General features: G+C 41.9%; 1 protein-coding gene across 1 annotated transcript in view; it reads right to left on the bottom strand.

Annotated features, from left to right (window-relative positions):
- Positions 1 to 15,202, bottom strand: part of si:ch211-246m6.5 (von Willebrand factor D and EGF domain-containing protein) — a 222,272-nt gene that overhangs the window by 63,346 nt on the left and 143,724 nt on the right. The window contains exons 16-19 of the mRNA XM_067987197.1: positions 12,639 to 12,753; positions 12,259 to 12,509; positions 10,027 to 10,246; positions 1,926 to 2,063 (exon numbers count right to left, since the gene is read on the bottom strand). Of these exons, the coding sequence (XP_067843298.1) occupies positions 1,926 to 2,063; positions 10,027 to 10,246; positions 12,259 to 12,509; positions 12,639 to 12,753 (724 nt within the window). The remainder of the gene's footprint in view (positions 1 to 1,925; positions 2,064 to 10,026; positions 10,247 to 12,258; positions 12,510 to 12,638; positions 12,754 to 15,202) is intronic.

Raw genomic sequence — 15,202 nt, 5'->3', positions numbered from 1 at the left:
AATGGACCATTGAGTCTACTCTTCCAATCTTCCTTTTAGGTTCCTTACAATGATTCTAGAATTTAAAGCCCCAAATCGTATTTACTACCAAGACTTCATCTTCCATGGTTTTCTGTTCCACTACTCCCAATGGAAATCAATGTTACACATCCAGTGAAAAAAATGACTCCTAAATTTTCTATTTTCTTTGACACCCTTAACTAAACTATGGACCCCATTCTTGAATCCTGCACTCAACAGAATTACTTTTCTAATTCCTCTATACCTCTGAAAATTTGAATGATGTCTAATAAATTCCCTCTCATTCTCCTCCTCTTCTCAAGAGAGTAAAGACCAGATTAGACAACCTTTCTTCATAACCCAGCAGTCTATGTTCGAGAACCGGCCTCGTAGCACCCCTCTGGACTCCCTCCAATCACACGGTAATCTTTCTGAAATATGGAGACCAAAACTGTACCTAATACTCCAGATGCGGTCTCATCAAGCCAGATACAACTTGAACATCACCTCCTTTGACTTATAAGTCACACTCTTAGCTATGTATCCCAACAATTTTCTTTCTTGATTGCCAGCAAACATAAATCAGTGGTTTTAATGATCTAGCCACCAAACCCCTTAAATTCCTTTACTGTTCTATTACCTCAAGCATATTACATAGGAAAAAGACCAAGGTCCATCTAGTTCGCCTTTTACCATCCTGGTAGTCGCATGATACATTGATAATGGAGTTGCTGACTAATGATAGCAACAATCTATGTACTCAACATTCTCAAGTCTTCTACATAATCTCACGACTTTACACTATTGTGTGTTGAAGTCCATCTGTCCCTATCTGCTCACTGACCTAACCTGTCCAGATCTACTTGGCTTATCTCACATTGGTGAGCATCATCAGCCACCGCAACTAATTTGGTATCATCCACAAAATTAAGACACTAATATCCCATCCTCTAAGTCATTTATAAAAATGATAAACAACAGCGACCACAACACAAACCCAGTAGTGCTCCACTGGCAACTGGTTTCCACTCTGACAACTGCCCACGTACCACCATTTTTTGCTGTCTACCTTTGAGCCATTCATCAATCCAATCTAATGATTTTTCATCTATTCCATGGACACACACCTTTGTTGTGGGGTAGTGTCAAATGCCTTTCTGAAATCCATATAGATGACATTCACTGCTATATACCAGATCTGTCATTGGCTCAAAAAAAAATCCAGAAAATTGGTGGAGCACAACCTATCCTTTCTCAACCCACGCAGACTCTCTCTAATCAGCCCGTTCTTCCAGATGATCCTTAATGCTATCCCTTATCAAAGTCTCAATACTTTCCCCGCAATCAAGGTAAGGCTCCCTTGCCTGTTTTACAGGGATTATATTCTCTACTTTCCAATCCATTGGGATGTTGCCAATTCTGATGTGCTTTGAAAGATATCGATAAGTGGATCTGCAATTTCCTCAGCCACATCCACCAAGACCCTTGGATGGAAAATGTTGGACCCTGGAGGCTTGTTTACCTTTCTTAACCTATCTAAGATGTCTCTTCGTTCCAGTGATAATGCTGAATCTCTGGCCCCTTGTTATCCATTTGCTAACCACGGGAAGCAATCTTTCACTATTTCCCCTCTCAAAACCTTTTACAGTTTTGAAAATATCTAATTTTGTGGGAAAAGTTTAATTTCTCACTATTCATATCATTCTGCACCGAAAAGCCTTTCAAAGTTCTGTACAGATGCTGTGCAGATGTTTTACATTTTATAGACTATAGAAGAAACACCAGCCAATCTAAATTACAATAACAGCTTTCACATTTATATCATGAATTTGGTTACAGGAACCAAAAGAATGTGGATGGCACTTTGCCTATAAAAATGTCAGCTCTTTGTGAACTTCAATTAAACAGTACAATATGATACTCACGTTTGCAAGATTGACCGTCACCCTGCGTTTTGCCTGGGCAACTTCCACATTTGTATGATCCAAAGCTATTGAAACAAGGGACTCCAGGAAAACATGGAGTTTTCTTGCATTCATTAACATCTTCTTGACATGCAAGTCCTGCAATACAATACAGGCCAGATGAGGAACTGAGTGTTTGACAAAATAAAATATGGAAACAAAACTGATTCTCTTCCACCACGAAAATTCACCAATTATAATATTTACATTGACACACAGTATGGTTCAAGTCAGTTATTCGGTTAGAATAACAATAGAATTTGCTAGAAATAACTAGTACATCCGTCAGTATCTGTAAAGAGTAAAGACAGGTTGTGTCGTGTCTTTTCCAAAGTTATTTGGTTGTTGTAGCTAATGTGACTCCACGAGTCAGAGGATTTGGTGAAACAAAAGCAAAATACTGTGGATGCTGGACATCTGAAATAAAAACTGAAAATGCTGGAAACACTCAGCAGGTCAGGCAACATCGGTGGTTATATTTGTTGATTTCTTCATCAATTTTCTCCATTTTCTCCTCCCTTGAATTTGCCCCCAGTGGCTCCTTATCATCAGTGATTATAACCTTCACCTAAATTCCACTTAACCCCTCTCCTCTGACTCGCTGGAACTCGCTCCTCGAACCCCTCTGATTTTTCTGCTGCCTTTAAAAACCTTCATAAAACTTGTAACTGTGCTTTCAATCATCTCTCCTAACTCTCCTACTAATTGTCATCTGTTTCTCCTCAGGTATCATGTTGGGATGTCTTCATTGTTAGAGACACTATTTAAACTGAAGTTGTAGTTGTTGGGATACATGAGCAATCGAGCTGCTCCCGTAAATCCCCTGGTATTCTTATTGGTCATTTATACTAATAATCAAAAACTAAAGCCACTCAGGGAAAAATAGAGCTTGTCCAGAGTTGACTTAGAAGTTCCCATTTCAAGGGCTGTATTTTTCTTTTTGAACATAGCTTCCCAAAATGACTCAAAAGTGTCTCAATTTAAACTGCAATGAAACTTGACACTTAAAATGGCCAACTCTTAATAGCAGATTACAAGCAAATAAAAAAAACTGCCCTGTACTAATCAGGTACATGGGAGGCACTGCTGGAACTCAGCGCTCTATAATTTTGACCCGCTCATACTTTTTTCTGGTGCAACGTACACCATTGTTATTGTGTAATGTTCTGCGTGATTCTCACACTGGCGGGACATGGCAAAGAACCATGAACTTCCTCTTCTAATATTGATGCTGTCAGCAGAGATCAATCAACTTCGCGGTAACTTATGTGAGTCCAATGATGGTTCATATAATAAGGCACAGGTTTGAGAGGGTGCTAAAATTTTCATGCTAGTGATTAGCAGAAATTAAGCTAATTAATGGGGGAATGGGTCCAATTACCTTTTGCAATTTCTATCTGCCAGGAGGCATACTTACCTGGAGTTTTTATATGGCAGTTATATTCAAATTTTGTATGGTTGGAAAGCAGTTTTGGTACTTTAATGAAACAAAATGTGTCATATAAATTCAACAGAGCTGGCATCAATTCAGAATTTAATCCTGGGTATAACACCATCTGGAGGAAGTTGCTTCAAACCACTTCAGGTTCACTCGGCTGCAGTATAGCTGCAACCAATGTGAAGTCAAATTTTTACGCTTCAACATTAAAGCTTAAAATCCCCACACAACTGCTGGACAGTCCTTAAAGCTTTCCTGTTAGTTAACAGCCAGCAAGATATGCAGTTCTTTACCAATATTAACAATTTCATCGGCAAACAGAGCTCTGCCCTTGTATTTAAGAGTGAATATGGAAAGCTTGGCTATTTGTTGACGAAAAAGTAGCACAAAGCAGTTAGTATAATTAGGTGTTGTTGATTGTGCTACTGTCAAAATCATAATGGTGTAAAACTAATAGGTACAGGATAACTGTACCATTCATCTTCTTCAGCACCAGGCCTTAATTTAACGGCAGTCAGTCTGACAAAAGTCATTTTCCATTTCCATACCGTTAACAGTATTCGTTTACAGACGTGATTGTGATGGAAACAATTTCATGAAGGGAGTAGAGGATTCACAAGAGCCAGAGTTGGTGGATCACAGTGTTCTCGGAGGCTGTAGAAGGTTATAGAGATGGGAGCGGATGAGGCCGTGAAGAGATTTAAACACAAGGATGAGAATTTTAAATTTGAGGCGGTGAGGAGAGCCAATGTAAGTCAGTGAGGACTGGGGTGAGGGATGAACGGGACTTGGTGCGAGTTAGGATACAGGCAGCAGAGTTTTAGATGAGTTGAAGTGTATGAAGGGTGGAGGATGGGGGGCCAGCCAGGGGAACAATGGAATAATTGAGTCTGAAGGTGACAAAGGCAGGGATGAGGGTTTTAGCAGGCGATATCTGAGGCAGGGACGGGGATAGGAGGTGCTATGGAGGTGGAGGTTGGCGGTCTAGGACAAAGATTAGAGAGGATGGGGTTTCCTTTTATGTTCCTCCTTACAGTGGGATTACAGGGGAGCTGAAGCCATCGAATGTGGAGTTGGAGTGTAGGATTCTAGTAAACTTCCAGAATGTGTTGCTGAAAGCCATTTGATCAAGTACAGTGAGAAGGAATTCACACTCCACCTGGTCAAAACACCTTCTCTGCGTCCAGGGAGAGTACCGTGGGGAGAGTTGTTGCTATTTCAGTGGTGCACCACATTGAGTGGGCACCTAATGTTACAAAAATGGCAGACAAATATAAAGCCCATTTGGTCAATATGGAGTAAGTGGGGATAACTGTATCAAGACTGGTGGCCAGGATCTTGTAATCGTTTTTCAGTTCATATAGGGGTCCATAGGATGAACAGATAATGGGGCCTTTGCCTTTATATGAATTTGTGTTATAGCTGCCTTGACGTGATCTGGAGACGACCTGGCTCTTCAATGTTGTGAATGAGTTTCAGTAGGAGGGGTTTAGGGAGCAGGGCCTTGTAGAACTCAGCTTGGTAGCTGTCCACGGCTTTTGTGGGATATATCTTTGTATTGCTGGTTGGATCTTCTTGGCTGGTAGTGGCACCTCCTCCTGGGAGAGTTGAGAGAAGGGGAGATAGCAAGGTGGTGAGATGTTGCCCGATGAAAGGTCTGTGACTCTGAGGTGTAGAAATTTGCAGAATCCTTGTTGATTTCACTTGGATATTAAGTTTGCTTGTCCTCTGCATTCTTAATTGAGAAATGTAAAGAATCTTACATCACCAGGTTATAGTCCAACAGTTTTATTTGAAAATCACAAGCTTTCGGAGATTACCTCCTTCGTCAGGTGAGCGTGGGACTCCTTGAACATTTCGCATTTATAGTCAGAGAACAATACCTGGTGATTACAGATAATCTTTCCAACTGCCCATTGTCAAGGCAATCAAAGTGTTCGGACAGAGAGGTGTTACCTACAGGACCACAACGGGTCATTCTCTGTCTTTCTCTTCCTTTTGGATGTTTCTCCCTCTCTCTCTCTGTCTTGTGTTCTGGCCGTTTGTATATTCGGTGGTCCTGTAGGTAACACCTCTCTGTCTGAACACTTTGATTGCCTTGACAACGGGCAGTTGGAAAGATTATCTGTAATCACCAGGTATTGTTCTCTGACTATAAATGCGAAACGTTCAAGGAGTCCCACGCTCACCTGACGAAGGAGATAATCTCCGAAAGCTTGTGATTTTCAAATAAAATTGTTGGACTATAACCTGGTGTTGTAAGATTCTTTACATTTGTCAACCCCAGTCCATCACCGGCATCTCCACATCATTCTTAATTGAGGTCAGAGTTCTGATCTGTGCTTATTATTTCAGGGAATATAGGTTTTTTTCATCTTGGTGTCCTTTGTGTTGGCCGTGTAGCACCACTATTCTTTTCTCTGGGTCTTATTGTGGGTTTTCAGTACTCTACACTTCTTGGTAGAGGAGAGGACAATAATATGAGTGACCCTTGAGTGTTTTGGTGGTTTCCCAGATTAGTGGTAGGCAACTACTGGGTCTACTGTTTTCGGCTATACAGTGGGCGAGCTGGATCCACAGTGAAGACATATAAACTCCAGGTCACCGAGAAGTGTGGGATTTGGGCACCAGTGCTGGGGATGGGGTAGTAGGTTAGCGGGGGTGAGCTGGAGGGTAATTGGTGCATGATCAGACATGATTAAGTGCCCTATATAATGACAAAAAATCAAGGCGTTTAGCTAACTCTCAGGATATAACCTTAACAAAACCGAGGCCACATCTCTCGTTGAAAATACCTCCCCACTCTAACTCATTCGCACACACACATAATTAAGAGTCATACCACTTTGCATAGTGAAGATCGGGTTTCAAATACCTCTTGGGTTATGCAAAATGAAATTTTCCCAACACTGCCCTACCTTGACCAGCATATATGCTGATCTAGATAGAGAGAGCAACTTGCTCATACTCGTTCTGGGGAGAGCACGCACAATGAATATGAAAGTACTCCTCCACCTCCCCTACATTTTTCAGATGTTGGGTCAAGTCAATTCAAAGACCACAATAGGCACATCTTCTTGTTCCTATGGAAAGGCAGGAAAACACAAAAACACCTCAAACTCCTTCAGCTCTTAAACATGAAGCAAGGACTAGCCTTCGCATCCTCGTGCACTATTACTAGACAGCTAACTCTGGAGAATTATGGTCAGGAACCTCACACAACTCTGGCTGGGCGTGGAGTCCAGAGCCTCTAAAACAACCCCTTTACAACTTTTGCCCTTCATAGACCCCCAGAGAAAGCGAACAGAAGCCCAGAAAGACCCTAGAGTGGAAACAATGTTATCAGCTTGGAAAGAAACCACTCAAAATCCTGTAGGACCTATTGGCCCTCTGCCCAATTTGGTGCAATGGAGAACTTCCAGACACATTCCCAGCGGATGGATTCTGGACCTGGTACGAGAATGGCTAGGCCAACTCCTTGACAGGGGCCAGATTATCCCTTTTCAACAGCTGGCTGATAAATTCCACCTTCCCAAACCTGAACAGTACTGCTAAATACAAATTAAATACTTTTTCTGGAACCTGGCCATGTTGCAAAAGTTCCAACATGAGCCAACTGCCTGAAATTGTACCCCACTCCCCAACAGATTGCCGCAAACACATCTCTGCCTTTGGCTCTGTATTGCTTGTAGTTCAAAAGACACCCAGAAAACCTGGGGAAGCCTGGGAACAAGGCATAGGTTGTCAGATAGCAGGAGAGGAATGGAGACAAGTATGGAAGCAAACCTTCAAACCAGCGTCTGCAGCAGAATTCAATGTTGGTACATTGGGCTCGATTTTAACTGGGTCGAACTTAACGGCCGGGCCTCATTTGAATTTTAAAAGTCTGTCTCATGCTCATAGTCGGCGGGAATGACGTCAGAGCCGGCGGAAGGGAGCGGGAATTGAGGCAGGAGCCGGACGCTATCAAGGACCCAAGGGGAGGGACCACAGCATAAGGTAATTACTGCTGGAGGGTTGCGAGCCAATGCTGGTTGGGAGAGATCATTGCAGATGATTGATCCCCCAAGGACTCAGCTATTCTGAACAGCAGTCCAAGAGAGAACAAGGAACATACTGGGGCTCACAATTCCTGCAGAGCGAGACTTATGTTATTGGGCCTACCCACACGAGAACAAGCACCCCAGCAACTCCCCATTCCCCTCCAAGTCACACAGCAACCTGACTTGGAAATATATCGTCGTTCCTTCATCGTCGCTGGGTCAAAATCCTGGAACTCCCTACCTAACAGCACTGTGGGAGAACCTTCACCACACGGACGGCAGCGGTTCAAGAAGGCGGCTCACCACCACCTTCTCAAGGGCAATTACGAATGGACAATAAATGTTGGCCTTGCCAGCGATGCCCACATCCCATGAATGAATTAAAAAACTCATAGGCTAATGCACTTCATTTTTACCCCCAAGAAGATGCATTCCTCTCACCCTGCCATGGTAAAGTGCCATCCTCCCCACAACAAACATGGGGGTGAAACACTTGTGGGACATATGCCAGTTGAAGTGGGCAATGTACAAACTCTGCTTAGAGCTCTGGAAGCACCAGGATGTCTAACGAGAGTAGGTTGCTTTTCCTGGAAACCTACTGCCCCTAATCATCCCCACCCACACAAGACTTTCCCACTGTGAAGTAAAATGGGTCAACAATATCAAGGATTCTCTGCTATTTGGTTAGGTCATGCAAGCCCCTCATTCGACATTGACCCAACTCTGTAGTGTAATAAAGTTGGATAGCCAGGTGGTGAAGGATAGAATATTAGAGCCTAGTCTTTAGTTGCTTCTAAGCCTTTATTCTCAGAGATCCCTCTTACACATCATTCACCCCCTGGATAAGCTCCCTCCTATAAATGGATATGACAGTTCCAATTGATACCCACCACCTGAATACAATTATCACTAATTGATATAAATCACATGGCTACAATCAACATCTAAGACCCCTAATCCCAGCCCCCACTTTGCCAGTCAGGACCTATGAAATCACTCCGACTACTGAATCTGAGAGATGCCACTAAATTTCCCTAATCCTCAAAGGATGCAGTTTCCATCATGTGCTGAACTGTACCAACAACTTTGATGTACTCTAAGTACTGTATAACACGGCTTGTACAGTGAATACAAAATGCAAGTATGCTTTTTTATTTTAAAAATAAAGATATGAAAGCAAAAAATAAATTGATGTGCCTTTTTAGACAGATTTTTTAGAAATGAAAGGGTTACATATAGTTATTTATCTGCATTGTTAGTCCTAAAACATCCAGCTGGGCTTAGGACTATTAAAAGCTGAATTAAACAGCTTAAACAGCAGGAAGAGGTGTAACTGCTGTCAGAACTCATTTAGTCTGGAAAGCTTCTGTTAAAAAAACTGCGAGACAAGAGATTTGACATTTCATATCAGTTCAACAGCACAAACCCTTCAGAGACTTCGGTGATCCATGCAGAAAAACAGACAAGTGAATGTCCTAGTACTAGTGATTTATTATTTCTACCATAAAATAACTTGTGAATGGCTGTAGAAGAGAATGGCTGTATGAATAGGAGAACGATTTTCCAGATCCATTGTTGGATCAGGGTTTTGTGCAATGCCTGCCTCTGACGCAGTTTGTGATCAATGACTTTGGTAGTTAGGGCTAGGTTAGAGCAGAGAGCACCCTTGGAGATCATCTTTGATTGGGCTCCATAGAAAACAGAGATGCCAACAGCAACAAAATCTTGCATCTACATGGCATCATTGATGTAGAAAACATCCAAGGATGATTCACAGCAGGGTGTGGAAAAAAGACACCAGGCCAAAGGCAGAGAGATTAGGAGGGGTGACTAAAGGAACAAACGACAGAAAAAGGCATAGCCAAGAAATGTTAATACATCATGCTGTTCCGATAGACAATGTCCACGATGGTAAGCAATGTTGATTTCCTTTAAAGAGTTATTAATCTGATACTGTTTGGTATCCTTTCAATTAAAAATAACAATTCTGAAAAACACTATTCCATGAACTGCTAGTTGGACAAAGGTAAAGACAACAGCAGTACCAATGCAAAACAGATCAAACTAGGGACATAAATTTCCCCTCAGTAAGACTAGATAGTGCCTCATCTCCCTCCACTTGCAAAAAAATTGAATTGAAATATGGAATGTAGGCCTGATAGACTTCCCACTTTGCTACTGGCATTATACTTTGGGGCTAGGGAAAGAAAGGAGAGTTTGTATAAAAAGACTGTATATAGTATTCAGAGAAATTCACAAGTGCAGTCTTATGTAAATATGATGAAATTATTAATATGATGAGCAATTGTCCTCAGATAACCACCTAGTTATGCCATAGAACTACAGCAATACTACTACAATGTTATAATCATGATAATTCCATAAGATAAATTCCCTCTTCCTGCATTGCAAAAGGGTTAACAAAATAAGAATTAGATAAATCATTATTTGTCAAATCTCTTTTTGATTTTGATTATTTTTACAAAATATTCAACATATACCAAATCACACTCTTTCATATTTCATCCAACTTGCACTTTTACCTATGGTATTATTTATACTTAGTAATATAGCTTACTACCTGTGAGACCAGCTGGACATTTGCATGAGTAGCTGTTGATACCATCCACGCAGGTGCCCACACCACATGGATTTGATTCGCATTCATCTATGTTTTCCTGGCAAAACTCTCCTTCAAAACCGACAGGACACGCACAGAGGTATTCACCACTTCCTGGAGGGAAATTCATATTTGTAGCACATGCTCCACCATTTATGCAGCCACATGACTTCACTGCAACCTATAAAGGAAGATGAGGAACACTTGAGTCAGCTTAGGCAGCAGTATAATGATAGACTATCACAATTGTAAACAGGAGTTTTTTTTTCAATAACATACACACAAAGTAGATTTGGGTTTTTAATGACCCTGTTGCTATGAGTTTGCTGTTTGTTTTGTGTAGTTTTTTCCCTTAGCATTGTTGGCAGCACTACAGCATGTATGTCTATGGCCATTCCACTTTTTATAAGTTACCCAAACCAAATTTTAAAAAGTATTTTTCTTGCAAAAAATCAGACTGCAGCAGGTATACCTGCTGTAACAATAATTAAAACTCTATTTCCTGTTTTTCAATTCATTAGTTACTTTGATGCTAATCCTTCTCCTGCTGCGAGGTGGTGTACAAGCTAAGCATTCTAGTGCTACTCATTTCTCAGCCAGCTGGAGCTCTACTTTTCTCTCAGCAGGATACATAGTATCATTCTTCTCTATGGTGAGAGTTACAGCAATCAATGTCTCACGCAAGACCTAGTAAAACCATATGAATAGATTAAAAAAAAGGATTGAGCTTAATTACTTTTGGAATTTTACCCCTAAGACAGAAGGAGGAGGTACTTTCAATGTAAAGTAGCTACCCAAATATGCGGCCCATTTATTTTTAAAACATAGTCCTATTTCATTAAAGACAAACCTCTTCTAATTGTAAGACCTGTTAATGCTTGATTTTATAACCCCTCCCCTTATCTGATGCAGATCGGCCGCTCGTTATACATCGCGCTGATATTCCTTTCCAATCAGTCCAAGGGATTTTGGAAGCCAGGGTTGAGCATTAAAAAGACACATTTCACTGCCCAACCTTAGAAGAGGCATGAAGACAATCAGCAGATTAGAAGATCGGCCAGTGCTTCATCATTTTTATTTTACTCAGAAGTTAACTTTTTAAAAAGTTAAAGTTTTTAAAGTTAACTTTTTAAAATTAACTATGGGGCATTTTTTGGCCAAGGACTCATTGATAAGGTCACGGTAGGGCATTACCTTGACCTGCTCCTTCATCATATTACAAAATAGCCATTGTTGAACACTCCCTATGTAATTGCTCTATTATGGTTCAAGGAGCAAATTTGAATGAGGTCAATAAAATTCTACCTCCCAAGAATGAATTTTAATTCTACAATACAATGCCATTTCCTACCTCAGGCACTCTGTGCAAAGAAACTGCAGGTTTAGGAGCCTTGGTGAAAGTAAAACCAGTTTGCAGCTAGCTTGAGAGGCACTGGGGGTAATTTTAATCTAACTTTGCCAGGCAGGAAACCCACAGGATTGGATGGAACGCCGGTTTTACTCCCTGCCCGATATTACTCTCCAGTGACTTTAACGGAGAGTAAAACTGGACGGGACGTAAAACCAACGTTGCACCCGATCTAGTCAGTTTCCCGATGTGCGGGTTAAGTTAAAATTGCTCCCACAATCTGATTTAATCGACTTTTACAGGTCAGCCTGAAATGCGTCCATACTAAATCTTTGCCTAGTTACCTTTATATTCTATTGTATTGAATATCATGCTTAAGTATACAGTACTTGTATCAAAACCTGACAATAATATATTTAACTATTTACTGTGTATCATATTTACACATCAAAACTATGACTTCAATAGGTTTCAAAGGTAATATTGCTTTCCTACTTCTACAATAAGAACACATATCGACAACAAACAAATTTCTACAACAGTGAGGGCAAGGCAGAGAGGGGGGAGATGGACTGAAAAGCAGAGTTGCAATTGCTGACTTGTATCATTGTTCCTGGTTATTATTAAATACAGTCTTCTGTATACGTAACTTTATGTGGAAGAGGTTACTTGGTTCTTATGTGGGTCTTCACAAGATGCAATTCTAGATAATTCCTTAAGTACTCAATGTCATAATAAGCTGCTGTGCTAATATATATTTTGTATGGCAATTTATCAAAAATGGTTTGGTCCATTACTAGAAATATGCAAGAGTTCTTCAATTAAGTAGAACTTACTGTACTCACCTGAACAGAATATCTGCTTTGTGCGTTGCACTCATCAGACACCGTAAAGTCAAAATTGCCAGACTCTTGAGAATTCACTTTCCAGATCAGAAGTCCTGCAGGTGATAGACTGCCATTCTGTGGTCCGGACTCCAGCAGGAATAGTACAGCTGATCCTTCTGGATCCACAGCTGTGAACTGGTAAACAAAATTTTCACCAAAGAATGTCTGGAGCTTAGCAGTGGATGCTTGGTATATTGGCGGCTGATTGTCTTAGAGAAATACAAAAATGAAGACATTAAGAGTAAATCCAAATAAAACATTTGCTCCCCCATTTTTCTCTCTAAGAAATACAAAAGCAAGTTCCTTAATTAATTCAAAGGCTATAAATTTAAACTTACTTTCATTTATAGACCATGTGAACTTGGATATGTCAGGCCTACATAGCAAACAAAGGCTTGTTGGGTTTGAATCTCCTTCACCATAACACAGCCCGTCTATGTTACAGGTCTTTGCCTGTGGAAGAGAGTGATATTTGTAATTTAAGATAAGGATCAATGAACACAATTGCTGCAACATTTAATTATGATCATACTAAACAACAAATATACATAAAACAGGCATTTCGAAAGTCATTATTCTGAGGCCCCATTTGCCCTCTCAGGTCAACGTAAAAAATCCCACAGCATTATTTCGAAGAAGAGTAGGGCAGTTCTCCCCGGAGTCCTGGCCAATATTTATCCCTCAACCAACATCATTAAAACCAGATTATCTGGTCATTATCACATTGGTGTTTGTGGGAGCTTGCTGTGTGCAAATTGGCTGCCGCATTTCCTATGTTACAACAGTGACTACACTTCAAAAGTACTTCATTGGCTGTAAAGAGCTTTGGGATGTCCTGAGGTTGTGTATGGCGCTATAAAAATGCAAGTTCTTTCTTGCTTTTTTTTTTGAACTTATCCAATCAAATGTTGAATTTTGTGTTCTTTGTGGCAATTTCATGAAGTAAATATTACTTTAATTGTCATCTTTTCTCAATTAAAAGTGATGAATGCTGTTACTTATCACTGGGGGAAACTTTAACGCCCACTGGAAGGGAGGGAGAGGTGAGGGGGCGGGGTTTGTTAAACTCTTAAAAATCTGAAACCCGACCTCAACCCGCCTCGAACGCACCTTCCTCCGGTTTAACTGGGGCGGAAGAATAACCTGCTCTCGAGACTGGGGGGGGGGGGCAGTAATTTAAATATGTTAACGAGGCTGCGTGCCTCAAATTTTAGCAGCCATTTACATTTAAAGCCCGCGGGCTGGGTTTCCCGGGCTCGGGAAACCCGACAGATGAAGGGAGGCGAGAACGGCCAGATTCGGCAGGTAAGTGCTTTTCCAGCATTACTTGTGGACCAGAAGGAACAGGAGTGCTTCCCCCTGGCAGCACCAGCTAGCCTGCCGCAATTGGCGCCTCTCTCTCTATGATCCACCAAAACACCCCCCACCCCGAACTCCAGGCCAACCAGCAATCCGATGCCCCCCCCCCCAACGCCCGTTGCAGCCTACCTGCACAGGCCTTCCTGCCTGACAGCCAACCAGCCCCTCAATCTGGCCAGCTGCCGGCTGGGAAACGGAGGAAAAAAATTCAAATGAGGTCCTGCCGTTAAATTCGGTAGAACTTCCACGTTCCCCATATTTCCGGGTTTCCCAGCCGCTAAAACCCCCCTCCCTCCACTTCCCCATAAATGTCAGGGCCACTGTGTACCTTCTTTGATTTGTTCTTATCACAGTTTTGCAACCATTCTGGAGCATTTTATGTCCAGCTGCTATTCCTACCATTTCTATTATGGCTTTTAGGTGCAGCACCTGATTCTCTTTGCTTGAATATTTTAAGTGTGTATATTATTTCTTTTATTCATTCACTGGATTTGGGCGTCGCTGGCAAGGCCAGCGTTTATATTGCCCATCCCTAATTGCCCGAGAAGGTGGTGGTGAGCCGCCTCCTTGAACCGCTGCAGTCCGTGTGGTGAAGGTTCTCTCGCAGTGTTCTTAGGGAGGAAGCTCCAGGATTTTGACCCAGCGACGATGAAGGAACGGCGATATATTTCCAAGTCGGGATGGTGTGTGACTTGGAGGGGAACATGCAGGTGGTGTTGTTCCCGTGTGCCTGCTGCCCTTGTCCTTCTAGGTGGTAGAGGTTGTGGGTTTGGGAGGTGCTGTCGAAAAAGCCTTGGCGAGTTGCTGCATTGCATCCTGTAGATGGTATGGTGTGCCAGTGGTGGAGAGAGTGAATGTTTAAGGTGGTGGATGGGGTGCCAATCAAGCGGGCTGCTTAGTCCTGGATAGTGTCGAGCTTCTTGAGTGTAGTTGGAGCTGCACTCATCCAGGCAAGTGGACAGTATTCCATCACACTCCTGACTTGTGCCTTGTACATGATGGAAAGGCTTTGGAAAGTCAGGAGGTGAGTCACTCGCTGCAGAATACCCAGCCTCTGACCTGCTCTTGTAGCCACATTATTTATGTGGCTTGTCCAGTTAAGTTTCTGGTCAATGGTGACCCCCAGGATGTTGATGGTGGGGGATTCGGCGATGGTAATGCCGGTGAATGTCAAGGGGAGGTGGTTAGACTCTCTCTTGTTGGAGATGGTCATTGCCTGACAATTGTCTGGCATGAAAGTTACTTGCCACTTATCAGCCCAAGCTGGATGTTGTTCAGGTCTTGCTGCATGCGGGCACGGTCTGCTTCATTATCTGAGGGGTTGCGAATGGAACTGAACACTGTGCAATCATCAGTAAACATCTCCATTTCTGACCTTTTGATGGATGTAAGGTCATTGATGAAGCAGCTGGGATATGGTAGCATGGTGGTTATGTTACTGGACTAGTAATCCAGAGTAATAATCCGGAGACTTGATTTCTGGGAGCTGGGGAATTTAAATTCAGTTAATTAAAATAAAAGATCTGGAATAAAAAGCTAGTAT

This window comes from Heptranchias perlo, chromosome 7, assembly GCF_035084215.1.
Source record: "Heptranchias perlo isolate sHepPer1 chromosome 7, sHepPer1.hap1, whole genome shotgun sequence".
NCBI classification, from domain to species: Eukaryota; Metazoa; Chordata; class Chondrichthyes; order Hexanchiformes; family Hexanchidae; genus Heptranchias; species Heptranchias perlo.
Note: the sequence above shows the minus strand (reverse complement) of the source record. Positions and strands in the feature narration are given on the sequence as shown.